Raw genomic sequence first — 15,200 nt, 5'->3', positions numbered from 1 at the left:
GCCCCCAGCTCCCCTCAGCGCCGGCCACCGCCTTCCCAGCGTGCCCCGCGCCCTCTCCCTCCTCGCACCTCCCGCCCGCCTCCTCGAGCCGAGTCTCCCTCCCCGCTCCTTCCCTCCCTGCCTCCCAACTCTCGCGGCCGCTCCCCGCCGCGAGGCCGGCGCTCTCGCGATACCGGCTGGCGGGCGGGCTGCGCTCTGTGTGTGTGTGTGTGCGGGGGGCGGTGCCGCGGCGGCCGCTGCGCCCGCGCTCCCCTGACAGGCGGGCGGCGGGGCCGGCGGCGCGCGGGCATGTCCCCCCGCCCCCCGCGCAGGTGGCGGCGGCGGCGGCGCCGCCCCGGCTCTCCCTGAGTCCCGCCGGCCATGGCCGGCGCCGCGGCGCGGGGGCCCGAGTCGTGCCGCAGCCGCCACCGCCAGCACCGCCGCTGAGGAGAAGCCACCGCGATGAGGAAGGGCCGCTCCCGGGGGGACAAAGCGGCGCCGCCGCCGCCGCCACCACCGCGGAGAGAACCCGCTCGGGCGGTGTCCACCAGCGCGGCTGAGCGGAGAGCCACCCTGCTGGGGGGCGGCGGCAGGAAGGAGCCGGAGGACGGCCGGGCCGCGGGGGCGCTGGAGAGGGTAAAGCCGGGGCAGGGGCCGGGGGGGGGGGTGGCTGGCCGGTGGCGGCTGTTGGCATGGAGACGCGCGCCCCGCGTGGCCGGGCCGCGGCGGGCGGGGGCGCCCCGAGGTGCCACCCTCCGCGCCCGGCCGGGCTGTGGCTGCCGCAGCGCCGGCGCTCCGGCGGCGGGGGCTGCGCCGCGTGCGGCGGAGCCTGCTGAGGTACACGAGCATCCGCTCGCGGTACACGCGCTTCCTCAGGTAGATGTGCCCCCCAGGAGAACAGGGGTCTGGTGGTCACAGATGGAGCGGCCGTGGTGGGGCATTGTGCCGCCGGCGTGGCGTTGGGTGAGGGCTGCGGCATGAATGCACATGGAGAAGCGAATGCAGTGAAGTCTAGTTTGTGATACACGCTTGGCAGTGTTAATAATTACAGAATCCCTCTCGCTAGTAACCTTCTGTAGGTCACTCCTGGGAGTGATGTTAGTTATCATACATTTCCCAGCATTTTTAATAAAACATTTAATAAATGTTTTATTTAGGAAACAGACCTCTGCAGATACTTGAAAACGCTTGGGATTGTTCAAAGTGAGAGTGTGTAGGTTCAGTATGCCCACACTAATGCCTCTCACCCCCACAAAGAAAAGATCTTCTGGTTGCTGCTCAGGGTTACAGGGATGAGAGACCCAAGGGATATTAAACTTCTGTTTCAGCGTGTTTTGATATTTCTGGTTTTACAAGAGAGAAAAATGTGGAATGAGATTCAGCAGTTTAAAAATGTAGATGATAACTAATGCTTTCTTTTTCTGAAGAAAAGTAAGTATCGTAAGTATGAAGACTCCCAGGGTGCAGTAATTCATTGCTTTGTTTTGCCATTTTTAGGAGCATGGTGGTGAAAAACTAGGTTCTTTGATGTTTCGTATCACAAAGGTGTCTTTAAGTTCCCGTCATGGTTGCAGATGCACAGGCTTGCTCTTTTTATGATTCCCTAGTTTTTTCTAGAAAAGCTGCATTACATTGCCTTCAATTATAGGAGACTTGTGTCTTAGCTGTGACCAGTGGATATCTCTTGAATACAGATTTCTCACACTGGGTCCTGGAAGAAGAGAGCTCTATTTTTTAATTTTCTGTTTTATTCTCTAGTGCCTTCTTAAGCCAGCTGCTGCTTTGGGTGCTCATCACTTCCTGAAACAATTAAAGAACACTGATAACCTTATTCAGGAAAAAAAGTAATCAAAAAGACTTAGTTTCTTCCCAGCGGTCCATTAAGGTAGTGTTTGGCAGAGGTATCAAACACAGTAGCAGGGTGCTGACATACTCTATATGATATTGACATAGGATCATAGAGTAGTTAGGGTTGGAAAGGACCTTAAGACATGGAAATTAGTAGAGCTTTTTCATTCTTGGTAGTTGTGAACTGAACTTTCTACGGATCGTGGCTACGGAACATGCTACATGCCTTTGAGCTCGGGAAGCTTCGCCAACACAACGTTAATATTACAAATCAGGAAGGGCTTCAAATTGAGAAATGTCAGTTTTTCAGCTGCACGAGGCTTTTAATGGTGGTTTCTGCCAGCCTGGTTTTAGCTTGGGTGCTCTGACTAAAGCCTGGTATGACTTGCAGGAACAGATCCTTGTGTGCTGTCAGGTACTGAGTGCAATGGAGTCTTCAAGGAGTTTTGCAGCTGAAGAAAGCTTTGATGTCCCTTAACTCCAGAGGACAACCCCTCTACTCACAGCGTTTCTGTCTTCTAAGATCAATATTCCGTTACTTCTTTAAACACCAGGGGTTGGTAGTGTGGATGTGGCGGAAAGGGCCTCTGGAGATGCAGAAGGCAGTGTGATACTCCATTTCCACTGATGCAGCTTGTAGCTTGGTAAATATTTCCTTTGGGGCCACTTCTGATTTAAGTAGCTTTGGTGTTTCCAAGCCCATAGAATGCCCTCAGCTGTGCCAGTGTAACAGTGTGCACAGCTGCAGGGAACCGTTCTGAATTAAATTCAGATTTCACAGTTTGTTTGCCATACATTTACATGAGTTTGTGGCTGGGGGAGACTAAGCTACTCTAATGTTGGAAAAAGTACTTGTCAAACAGTGACTGTAGTAGTTAATCACTGTAGTGACCTTTAGGCCTCTGAAAATCCGGTCCTTTAACATGCTGTGCTTACAGTTCTGATGTACGTATGATTAATGTTTTCAGTTTTTTATGACCAACGTAAGAACATAAAAATGACTGCACTTGGTCACATTAGAGATCCCTCTAGCCCAGTATCCTGCCTCTGAGCTGCCAAAAGCAGATGCTGTTGGAGAAGAGCACAGTGTATATTGAGGAAATACCTCTCCTGGCCTCCAGTAATTTGTGGCTCACAGGTTTCCGGATCTAGAGGTGAAATTTGTTTTTAATGCCCCCAGTGGGTTTTTCTTGTGTGAATTTGTCCAATCAGTACTTGAAGCCATGTAGGTTTGTAGCATCCACAACATCCTGTGGCTTAAACACATTTTGTGTGGAAAAAACACTTCTTGTTTGTTTTTAAACTTTCTACCTGCTTGTTTCATGACTTGTTTGTTAATGCTTGTATTGGTGATGGCAATGAGAAGGAAACCCCATGTTATGCTGTGTGGCTTACGGGTTGATAATTTTCTTTTATTTGCCATCCCTGGCTTGTGACTTTTCCAGAGGTGTTTTAGACAGAAGTGACTGGATCCTTTTCATTGTTCTCGCTGTTTTCTTTGCAGCTTTTGCAGGTGTGTTCTTGATTGGTGACAGTGATGCAAGAATTGGAGGAACAGGGCTGGGGAGCAATAAACCAGGACTGGCTACAGCATTTCAGCGTCTGACACCCTGTAAACTTATACAGCTTATTAGGTTTTATTATTTAAGCTTCTGCCTGCTTTTTCTTGATCATCTTTAAGCACTGAGTTGGCACCTCTGGAACTACTGTAACTCCATAATCTCTGTTTTAAGTGGTAATAGCTAGTTCAGGATTTGTCTTTGTGTGTATAAATTTAGATTTTCTTTTTTTAATATATATATATGTATATATATATATTTACACTATTCATCACTTTGCATTTATCTGCAGTTAATCTTATCTGCTGTTTTACAGCCCACTTAAACAGTATTATTAAGGTCATTTTCAGATCTTTGGCCATCAGTTTTGCAACCTTGAATAACTTCAAGCATTGTCAGCAAACTGTCATCTAAGTGTGAAGCTGCTTTGCCAGATTTCCCTTTAAAATGGTGGAGGTGCTGATCCCAGAACAGATCCTTGTGGGACTCCACTGCTGATCCTTCTTTTCTGGGAAAAAGGCCAATTGTTCCAAGTTCTTATTTTCTGTGTTAATCAGTCATTAACTCTTAGATGAATTGTCCTTCTTATCCTGTGACAGTTCAGTTTCATTGAGCGAGGGCACCTTTGTCAAACACAGCCCACTTGGATTTTCGTAGTGTCAGCTTAATCATCGTGTGTTTGCTGACTGCATTGAAGAAAAAAAACGGAAAGTTGAGGCGAAAGCTATTGTTGCTTATGAATGACAGCCGCCCTCATCCAAAGGCGCATTCTAAGCATTAGGTCGTTTCCATATCATACTTATGTAATTAGCTTGAGACACTGTAATATTTATTGTGAAAGCTCTCACATGGATCATAGCCAGTATTTGTCAGTGGTGCCTTTATTGGCCTTTTCCCCAAAGTCAAAGGTCAGAGTTCTCATAGAAAGGATTCTTCAGTGTCTAGAAGCTATAACTTAAGGTGGGGTTATGATGGAAATGTACAAGACCATGTTGGTATGTAGAGGGTAGATAGCAGACTCCATGCTTGTCAGCATTTTACTCTCACTTCTGTCAAACTTCCCTCCTCTTGCTAGGAGGGAAGTGCTACATCCTTCCCTCGATGGCCAGGACCAGGAGAAAATTTCTGGCTTTCTGATGCTGTGGGATGATAAACAGATGAAGGGAGCAACAGTAGAATGAAGAAGAAGCCACAGCAGAATCTGAACAAGCAGTTCATGCAGCTGGAAGAAGGACTGCAGGTTGTAGAGGTGGGATTTTGGGTTAGATGGACCCTTTGTCTTGGATGAAGTTGAACTTGGCTGCTGCTGACCAAGAGTTCAGCTGAAATATTGCTAAGCCCGGAGGCTCCCCTGCTGCTTGTATGTTTGTTGTATAGGAAATGTTCAGCTGATGCCAACAGACAAACTCCATATGTAATATACAGAAAGACAAGAACCATCTTTAAGTCCAGTTCTGTTTTCTGCTGGGGAGTCCTTTCTATAGGGCAGGCAGTGCAGTAGGCTATCTCCAGCTGTAAATTGTGATGTACCTGAAGATCTTGTGTGTTTCCTAGACAGCACGTTCTGTCATTTCTGCATTGAATAGCAAGTATTTCCTGTGCTTTGAACAAAGTGAGTGGTTGACAATCAAGTCATAGAATATCGTTAGACATTAGGAGGAAGTTCCATACTGTGAGAGAGGTGAGGCCCTGGCGCAGGTTGTCCAGGGAAGCTGTGGCTGCCCCATCCCTGGCAGTGTTCAAGGCCAGGTTGGACACAGGGGGCTTGGAGCAAGCTGGTTTAATGGAAGGTGCCCCTGCCCATGGCAGGGGGGGCTGGAACTGGATGAGCTTTAAGGTCCCTTCCAACCAAAACCATTCTATGACTATGATTTAACTATTGCAGTCATTTGGAACTGTAGTGCTACACAGACTTTCTGAGAGTAGCAGAAGTGTTCCTTTCTCTGTGGGTGTCTTTGAAACTTTGCAGATCTGTATGTCCCAAAGCCAAATGGATTGCTGTGATCATCCAGTGTGATTTCCCCACGTTTGCAGGCTGCGGAGCTTTCCTGAAAGATTAAAACATCTCTCTTAGAAATTGATCTTATCTTAGCCTTAGATCATGGTGTGTCTGTCACCTCTTCTGGAAAGCTCTGCCAATGTTTAATTACTCCTGCAGTTAGGAAACTAAACCACATCTTATTTCAAAGCTTGTTTTGTCTAATGTCCAACTTTCAGCTGTGGAATATGCCTATGCTAGCACAGGCAGTAAAATTCTCTACTATCTGATATCTTTTCCATGTGCAAGTATGCAAAATGTGAAATCTAGCTTCAGTTGAAACAGAAGACACTGGGTTCTTTTGCTCCTAGGGCTTTGTGCTTCCCCCCTGTTGTTCTTGAACTGTGTGTACCAGAAATAGGTAATATTGTGGCACCAGCCTGTAGTAGTGTGATCAGAGGCAAGGTTACTTCTCACTACTGTTTGATACTTGCCCTTTTCCAGTTTCGGGCTTGCATTACCACAGCTGGGTGTGTCAGATGAGAGAAGGTTTTGTAACATTATGCCTATGTGGATATTTCTACTCCCGATGTTCAGGACATTGTGCAAATTGGTCCAAGTCTATAACTTAGAAAGGACGGGTTAGGAAGCTTATCTTCACTTTCATGTTGTCTTTATATTTTGATTTCTATTTTTTTTAAAGGAATGGCAAAGAATCTTTTCCACTGATTTGTCACCCTGCTCACTTCTTTGGAGAGCAGTCAGTGACCAGCAGAGAGAAACTGGCCAAAGCCCAAAGTGCTGGTCAGATTTATTTTGCCTTCACAGCTGCAAAGAAGCTGTTCCCATGCTTTCTTTGCTGCGTGGCAAGCCTGGAAATTGAGGAGGTCTTTTTTTGCCTAATCAGAACTTCTGTGCTTCAAATATAAGTGTTTTCTCTTTTTTCCTTTTCCCTTTAGGTGCCCCCAGTACTATTAAACGCAGTACCTCTATTGTGATGAATCCTGTACTTAGACTGCATGGCAGTTTGGTGTTCTTTAGATATTTCTATTATGAGTCTTCGCTTATGAAAGGTGAAGCAGCGGGCTTTTTGAGCTCAGTTGGCACTTTGCTTCTGAGCTTTCTTTACACTTGTGTCTCCCAGGCTGCTGATCAAAGCTCTGTTGCAGCTCCTTTTCTGCTTCCCCATCCATGCACCCTATGCTTAACAGCTCGCAATACTCGAAGCTGTTTCTTCTCCCTTCACTTCAAAATTTACAAGCTGGGATGAAACTTAATCTGAAGAAGATGGAAGCTGATTTCCAACATTCATGCAAATTATCAGAATCAGGTGGATATATCACTAGCAATGCAGATTGTGTTTGCAGTAAAGTGTAGTTTTTAATATTCACATTGCAGGTTCTGTAAAAGCAAATACAGATTAAACATAGCCAAATATGTTCTGTGAGTATCGTTGCCCCTTCCTATAAAAGGAGGGATGGAGTTCTGCTGAATTCTAGAAGATCTGTATCCATCTGTTTACATAAATACTTCTAGCTGCCTGTTTTGGGGTATTTTGCTGTTTAGGGCAGATTTGAGGGAATTCTGAGCTGTGCCTGTTTCATCAAGGGAGCTAAAGAAAGGAGCACGTTGGTAGAGACTTCAGTTGCAAGCTGTGGCTGTGACTTATCATTAAAAGCTCAGCTGCTGTTTGTAGACCTCAGTCTTTCTTTTCCCATTTCCCTTTCTTTGTTGCTGTTTAGCTCTTTTTCTCATTATAGGGAGAGCACAACAAGTAAGTGTGTGGTTTTTCTTTTAATTGTGTCTTTTTAATACAAGTTGCCAAGTTCTAGGCTGTCTAACTTCTAACATCCTGAGCCAGAGTCATTCTTTCTCATTCTCAGTTTAATTTCTTAAGTTTATCCCCTTCTTTGTGGAGACACAAAGGTAGTGAAGAAGCCAGAGCATAGCTGTGGAAGGAGAAGCTGTTACCTATGACATGCAGGATTCTCTCTGTTTTCCCCTCTGTGCTTTTCCTGAGGAGGCAAGAATAGAAACCAGAAAGAACAAAACTCTCAGTGTCTTGTAGGTATGTCTTGTTGCCTTTCATAAACTGATTCGTGTTGATGCCAGAGCTACTCCTGCTTGACTTCTTCATTAGCCGTAGTTTTGCCTTGCTGTATTTTGGTCAGGCAGCAATGGGAGCTGCTGGCAATGTGTTGTTCTGAATTCCTTGTTCCTACTAATATTTAGCGTGAGGAGGAAGTGACTAAAGAAGAGGGTCATCTAAATGCAGGGAAAGGGAAATAAAGTGAGCAATTCTGCAATGTGCTTGTTAGATAATAGCAGAATCAAGCCACTGAGATTCATCTAGAAGCAGACAAAAGGCACGTAAAGTGACCAGTTCTGCTGTGGGCTTGTTAAGTAATAGGAAAATAGCACCAAAGGGCGTATAGCACTTCTCTGGCCTGATATAAAAGCATCGCTTCCCTCAAACTTGTGTATTAGTGGACACACCTAATTTGTTTAAATCCATTTGTGTAAATCATTTATAGATAGGCATTGCATCAGCAGTTCAGATGATTCAGCTTGCCTTTTGAAATGTCCATTTCCTGTCCCAAGTGAAGAGTAAGAGCAAATATTGTGTACTGGCCACATTAATTTCATATTGTGCCCATTATTATAGCTAAGCAGGCAGTTGAGGGATTATGAACATACAGAATCACAGAATCCCAAGGGTTGGAAGGGACCTCAAAAGATCATCTAGTCCAATCCCCCTGCAAGAGCAGGGTAACCTACAGTACATCACACAGGAACTTGTCCAGGCGGGCCTTGAGTATCTCCAATGTAGGAGACTCCACAACCCCCCTGGGCAACCTGTTCCAGTGCTCTGTCACTCTTACAGTAAAGAAGTTCTTCCTGATGTTAATGTGGAACTTCCTATGCTCCAGTTTACACCCATTGCCCCTTGTCCTATCACTGGATATCACTGAAAAAAGCCTAGCTCCATCATCCTGACACCCACCCTTTACATATTTATAAACACTGATGCAGTCACCCCTCAGCCTCCTCCAAGCTAAAGAGACCCAGCTCCCTCAGCCTCTCCTCATAAGGGAGGTGTTTCACGCCCTTAATCATCTTTGTGGCTCTGCGCTGGACTCCTTCAAGCAATTCCCTGTCCTTCTTGAACAGAGGGGCCCAGAACTGGACGCAATATTCCAGATGCGGCCTCACCAAGGCTGAGTAGAGGGGGAGGAGAACCTCTCTTGACCTACTAACCACACCCTTTCTAATGCACCCTAAGATGCCATTTGCCTTCTTGGCCACAAGAGCACATTGCTGGCTCATGGTCATCCTCCTATCCACCAGGACCCCCAGGTCCCTTTCCCCTTCGCTACTTTCCAGCAGGTCACCCCCCAACCTGTACTGGTACATGGGGTTGTTCTTCCCCAGATGCAAGACTCTACACTTGCCCTTGTTGAATTTCATCAAGTTTCTCCCCGCCCAGCTCTCCAGCCTGTCCAGGTCTCGCTGAATGGCAGCACAGTCCTCTGGTGTGTCAGCCACTCCTCCCAGTTTTGTGTCATCAGCGAACTTGCTGAGGGTGCACTCAGTTCCCTCATCCAGGTCATTGATGAAAATATTAAACAGCGCCGGTCCCAGCACCGACCCCTGAGGGACTCCACTAGTCACAGACCTCCAGCTAGATTCTGCGCCATTGACCACAACTCTCTGCCTTCTTCCTTTCAACCAGTTCTCGATCCACCTCACTACTTGATCGTCAAGCCCACACTTCCTTAGCTTATCTATGAGGATGCTGTGAGAGACAGTATCAAATGCCCTACTGAAATCAAGAAAAACCACATCTACCGCATTACCATCATCCCTCCACCTAGTCACTTCCTCATAGAAGGTTATAAGGTTGGTCAAACATGACTTCCCCCTCATAAAACCATGTTGGCTGTTCTTAATGACCCCCTCATCCTTGATATGCCTAGTGATGGAGTCAAGAATAAGTTGTTCCATCATCTTTCCAGGGATGGAGGTAAGGCTGACCGGTCTATAATTACCCGGGTCCTCCTTCTTGCCCTTCTTATAGATTGGTGTGACCTTTGCCATCCGCCAATCCTCAGGCACCTCGCCCATTTCCCACGACTTACCAAAAATGATGGAAAGTGGCCTAGCAATGACCTCCGCCAGCTCCCTCAGCACCCGTGGGTGCATATAGGTTTTCACATTGCAGATGAATTGCATCTGAGTTTAGCAATGCACTGTGTCATTTGTCCAGAAGGAGTATAAAAGTGAAGGAGCCAGGAGAAGTCTTCTGTCAGAAGTGGCTGGATTTGGTGTGGGACTACATGTCTTTATAATCATAATCAGTTACTAGCTTGAAGTGAAAAGCTGTCGCTACTTAGTGTTTGTTACAGAGCACTTGAGGATAACAGTGGGGTGCTGTCCAAGGCTAGGATTAGGTATCTACAAAACACTCAGATGGACTTTGGATCCATTCCTGACTGTGTGCTTTGGGAAACCAAGTTGTGTCAGTGGATTGTGTTGGAAGAATGGGTATGTGTTACTGACCTTGCACCTAGAAGTTGACTGACTTCTAGAGCAAACTCATCTGCCTTCTTGCAGCACAAAGAATGTGAATGTTGTCCTGCCATTCTAGAGACTGTTCTTACAGTCTCTAGAAAAAGTAATTCTTTATTTTTATCTGATAGGTTATTTTTATTGCCTGGGTTGCTGTTTGTGCTCCTTAAGCTAACATAACTTTGATGCTTGTAAGAAATGCAGTGGATTATCATAGATACAATGATAAGCATTTATTTAAAATAACAGGTCTTTTGTTTCCTCTTATTTAATTCTTATTCATGGAACCTGAGTAGCTGAAGCTAAGGAAGTGGTGAAAACCAGAAGTGAGACTAAACCAAAACGCTTTATCATCCATGAAGAAGATCTTGTTCCTCCAGAATCTCAGTTGCTAAATGGACAGGTCATGTAGAGTCTTAACAATTTTATTTCCATATCAAATAATGACGTGCTGTGGTTAGTGTCTTTTTGTAATGATGTAGTACTATTTGAAGCCTGGTGAAAATGCTGCTCTTTGGAGGAAGAAGCTGAGTGCATGGTCACTAGCAAAAACTTCTGCCTTTTTGCAAGGAAGTAGAAAAGTCTGTTTCAAGTGAGGAAAATGCACGCGTTTGATGTCTTGATAGACACCACTTTTGGCTGTAGGAAGCTGATGCTTTGTGATATCTCACTCTAGTAGAAAGATCTGAAGGCCTTGTTTGCTTTGTAGCGAAGTAGCTCTGTCATTATTTTTAAAACCTGCTTTAAAGTTTTTCGTACTTGCTCTTCCTCTAAGCTGTGTTTTTTGTGGTATCGTATTGTCTAACTTCCAGCCTGGGTCCATGAACCCTAAAACTAGTAATCTGTCAGAAATCATTGTCAAATGCTCTGTTACAAATACTGACTACAGTGCAGTGAGGGAAGAGGATTCAGGACTGAAAACACAGCAATAATAAAAAAATCTGTGTAGCTCGTCAGTTTTTTGGTCTTTGGAATTGCTCCAGCATTAATGGAGGTCCATTATTTACATGCAAAATAGGATGATAGTCTGCTTCTTTCCAGCAAAAATCATGCCTTTGGTATTAGAACTATGTTGTAAATATTGTTACTTTTTGTTATAGTAAATAACAATAAAATACTTCCTAAAACCTTTTAGTTGATCTGGATTTTCATGAATGTAGAAGCAGAACAGTGCTTTAAAACATTCAGTGGACCTGTTTAAATTTCCAGAAGCAGACAGCACTGCAAGGGCTGGACTAGGGGGAGTTCAAGAATCTTTGAAGTGTATTTTCTGATTCAGTTTCAGTCCACACGTATCTTTGTGATCTGTCTATAGATGAAGATTTTCTCTAATATATTTTACTGCAGTGTGACAAGTAATCCACCATAAACACTTTCATTAGGACAAAGCCCAAATAAGTTACTTAATTGAATGACACTTGGATAATTTTTTACTGTGTGATGCTGGCATTTCTGCAACTCTTGTTTGGCATCTCAGCTAATTCTGCTAATAATAAAAATGATATTAATAGTTACAGTAAGCTGAATTCAGTGCACTTGTGGAGTGCTGCTTCCATTGTGTGCACATTGTTTAAATGTTCCACAATTCATTAAAGATAGATTTCCAGTAATACTTAAAATGGTTGCTTATACGAGGCTAAATTCTGCCAGTCAGAACTTTTTGCAGTGACTGTGAACTGTTTCAAGGAAATTAGCTCAATATACACTGTGCATTTATCACTTCCATAGGTTAGCTGCCGCCACATCAAGGTTAAAAGAAAATATTTGTAGGTCCTGCCATTCCTGTTGATTTTTCCCTATTGGATTTGATGGTGGAGTTCGCAGAGCAGTTTGTTTTTCATGATAGAAGAGAAAGTACAGAATGGTGACAATGGGAAACAAATGCTGGCCTGCAGTGTACAGGAAGCTGTTTTACTAAAGACCAAATTATGTGTGTGGTTGGACCCAAACTTGAGACACTTTGATGGCTTGTCTTAATCCAGGCAAACAAAAACTAGATGCAAAAAGTATGTGCACTAAGGAGCGAGGGGAATTCAGTGCTGTCTGTGGGATGAAAACTTGTGAAAATGTAGCTGCATTTCAGGAAGCTTGAAGATTTTTATGAAGTGTAGTACTTGTCAGAGTGATTAATTGATACTTGAGCATGTTGTTCTTTTATCCTTCAAATACACAGCTGTCGTGCTTTGAGCTCAGTAAGAATGATTAATAAAAAAGAAAAAGTAGTTTTCTAATATGCCTTCCTGGTACTGTGTATAATAACTGGAACTTACTACTGCTGCTTAGGCTCTTTTCATGACACTGGAAGTCATACACATGCAGGAGGAGGGCATAAACACACCTGAGTTCTGCTCTATAAGTTGTGTAAGCATGGTTTCATGTTTCCAGAAGGCTGTCTCCCTGTGCACATTGGTTTCCAGGTATTAAATTTGGGGTTTACTTCTTTCTGCATGGAAAAGCATACAGCTTATAGTCATCCCATTGTGTTTCTTCGCACTCCCTGTTGGTCATTACAAAGCAAGGACAAAAACCAGCACAACTGTGTAGTTACCGTCATCCTTGAGTGACTTTCAGGGCTTCTACAAGACCTGAAGAATCCAACCTCACTGGTGCAAGCAAAGTGTTGAACTCTTGGAAAGGCAAAGCTGGAAAAGAGTATGTAATAGAGATTTCTGAAACTACTTAGGGAAAAAAAGGCACTGATAGGCAGTGAAATTATTTACGGTTTCGCTTTGTTTTCTTGTTGTTTGTTCTGTTAATCTCCTGGTAGTTGCATGCCCTCTATGTACTGAGGACTAGCTGAGGGGTAGGAGCAGCTGCTGTTATGATTATGCTTTGTTTCATTTGAAATGGAGTGGGACCCCAGTTTTATTTTAAAGAATCCATTGTAAGGTCCCAGAGCAAGGAAATGTCCTCTCAAAAACTGAATGCTTAATAATTAAAACAGGTTTACTAGTTGCTAAAATCGCACTAATATTTAGTGCATTTAAAAACATCATGCAAATCAATTTTTAATATGGAGCTCTAGAAAAGACCTTTAAAAGGAAATAAAGTGGGCAGGACTGATATTAGGTGTTCCAGGCAGCATGAGAAGATCATAAAGTATAAATAAGTAAATTATAGTCACTGTTTTAGAAGCAAAGTTACAAATGGGTTGTAAAGTTAATACAGTTGAGATGTTTAAGCATTTAGGCATAGATGGATGCAGTGGCATATTAGTAGCAAATACATCTTTCTGTTTTATTAAATGACTTAAATTGGACCTGTGTGGTGTAAAGATTGCAAAAATACATGACCCTGAATGTGAAATTATGCGTTCACTTAGTTGCTTGTATGTTCCTTGCCCTTTGCATTGATCTCTGCTTTTAGTGCAGAGGAGAATCTGTTCACAGCATTGCTGTGTCAGTTTAGCAGGAGGGCCTGCTGACTGTAGTCTTTCGTTTGAGCTTGAAGCCTGGTGCTGTTCATAAACCTAACAGTTGGGCATTGTTTTTATTCTTAAGCATAAGGGAAGAAATACATGCCTTGTCCTTGAAACAATTTTGGCTGTTGTTTCTTTGGGATGAAACTGTATTACAGTGCTTGATGAGGAGAAGCTTTTGTGCCAGAGATACTTCATTTCTTTGTGCAGACATCAATAAGAAATGTGAATTAGTTTATTTCTGGCTGCCATTTTGTGTGATTTCTGTCAAAAAAAGCTAAGGATTAAGCGCTTTTGTGTTTCTAAAGGTTAACTTCATTCCCTTTAGGTCTAAAGCATTGGTAGTTTTATTTACAGTCTTATAATCAAATGATATTTTTTCCTCATTCCGTATGTGCAGATCTGCTGTTGAGTTTGGGAGAAAATTTGTTCTCGGGAAAACTTCCCATAAGCGCTTCTTATTTTTGCTGTGCATTGATGTGCGTATCTCATTTGTGGTAGGAAGTGAGAAGACTCCAGATGGCTTATGGAGACAAAAGTATTGATGTCAAAGGCTTGGAACAAAACAAACAAAAAGAAAGTATTTGATTTTATTTCCCCCTTCTTTCTCCTACTGCAAATAGTAATCTTCCTCAGTGATGATAACACCAGATTAGAATGTATCTTGGTCTTTCTTCATCCTGGCAGTGTTCAAGGCCCAGGTTGGACAGAGCCTTGGGGTGACATGGTATAGTGTGAGGTGTCCCAGCCCATGGCAGGGGGGTTGGAACTGGATGATCTTAAGGTCCTTTCAAACCCAAACCATTCTGTGACTCTATGAAATAGTGCTCTAACTCTTAGCAGAGCACTGTGCCTTGTTAATTTTGATTTGTCCATCTGCAGATGATTCCACTATTACTACTATTCAGGACATAACTACGGTACATAGAAGTATCCTGGTCAAAAAAGTAGTGTGGTAAAAATGATTCCTGTAGTGTTTTCTGGTTTCGTACTTCTCTTTCTGGGCAATGTGCACTGTTGATAAATTAGGATCAAGTCTTAAAATTGTATTACACATCTGCAATTAGTCGTTGATTAGAAAGGCCGTTTTAACTAACCTGAGTGGTTCTCCAGCAAAGTTCAGTTCATGAGTTACCTTCTTTAATCTGTGGACAGCTTCATTTGAAGTAAGCTTTGGAGCAGTTGGGCATGCATTTGTCTCTACCTACCTCCCTTAGTCTTGGACAGTTTTTTAAGGGCCACATTTCATACTGCACCAGCAGAGATTTTTATTTGAGACTACTTCAAACTTAATGGGTCTTAACATTTTTCTTTGGCAAGTGTGTTTTTAAAATTTGAGAAGGCTGCACTATTAGTAAAATAAATCACTTGTCTACAGCATGCACATCTAGTACAATGTATTATTATTCACTTGCCAGACTTTGTATTTTCAGCTAGTCATTTGGGTTTAAATGTATTTGATTTGTGCATTAAATGTAGAAAACTCTTTATAGGATTGAGAATCAACAAACACAGATAACTTCTCAGTTCTTGAAATGTGACCCAGAGGTTCCTGTGTGTAATATAGGAAATTAGGTGAAACTCTCTTCCAGGTCCTATTGCTATGAAGCAGCTGTTTGTAAATTGTATGAACTTTCAGCTAACCTGTCACTAGGTCTTGTGCATCCGTCTCCCTAGAAAAACAGAGGGAGTTTACATTTCCAGTGAAAATTACTTGATTTTGACTTTGTTTATAGACTTAAACCCGGAATTTACACAGGTATAAGTAGGTATTTTATAGTTTGCTCTTTCCCTGTGGATGAGACAGTGAGACGATGTTTGTCATGTGAACAAAAATACAGTTGGAGAT

The 15,200-nt window shown here is 43.4% G+C and overlaps 1 protein-coding gene across 5 annotated transcripts in view; it reads left to right on the top strand.

Annotated features, from left to right (window-relative positions):
• The first annotated feature begins 354 nt into the window (after nt 1–354).
• Nucleotides 355–15,200, top strand: part of MAST2 (microtubule associated serine/threonine kinase 2) — a 203,796-nt gene continuing 188,950 nt past the window's right edge. For 4 of the 5 annotated variants that reach the window (XM_065673452.1, XM_065673451.1, XM_065673454.1 and 1 more), the window contains exon 1: nt 356–615. In XM_065673452.1, the coding sequence (XP_065529524.1) occupies nt 442–615 (174 nt within the window). In that variant the 5' untranslated portion in view covers nt 356–441. Of the gene's footprint in view, nt 616–15,200 lie in introns of all 5 variants that reach the window. The other variant, XM_065673460.1, reaches the window with a different exon arrangement.

Source organism: Lathamus discolor, chromosome 3, assembly GCF_037157495.1.
Source record: "Lathamus discolor isolate bLatDis1 chromosome 3, bLatDis1.hap1, whole genome shotgun sequence".
Lineage (NCBI taxonomy): Eukaryota > Metazoa > Chordata > Aves > Psittaciformes > Psittacidae > Lathamus > Lathamus discolor.
The sequence above is the reverse complement of the archived record's forward strand: the minus strand, read 5'-3'. Positions and strand labels throughout refer to the sequence as shown.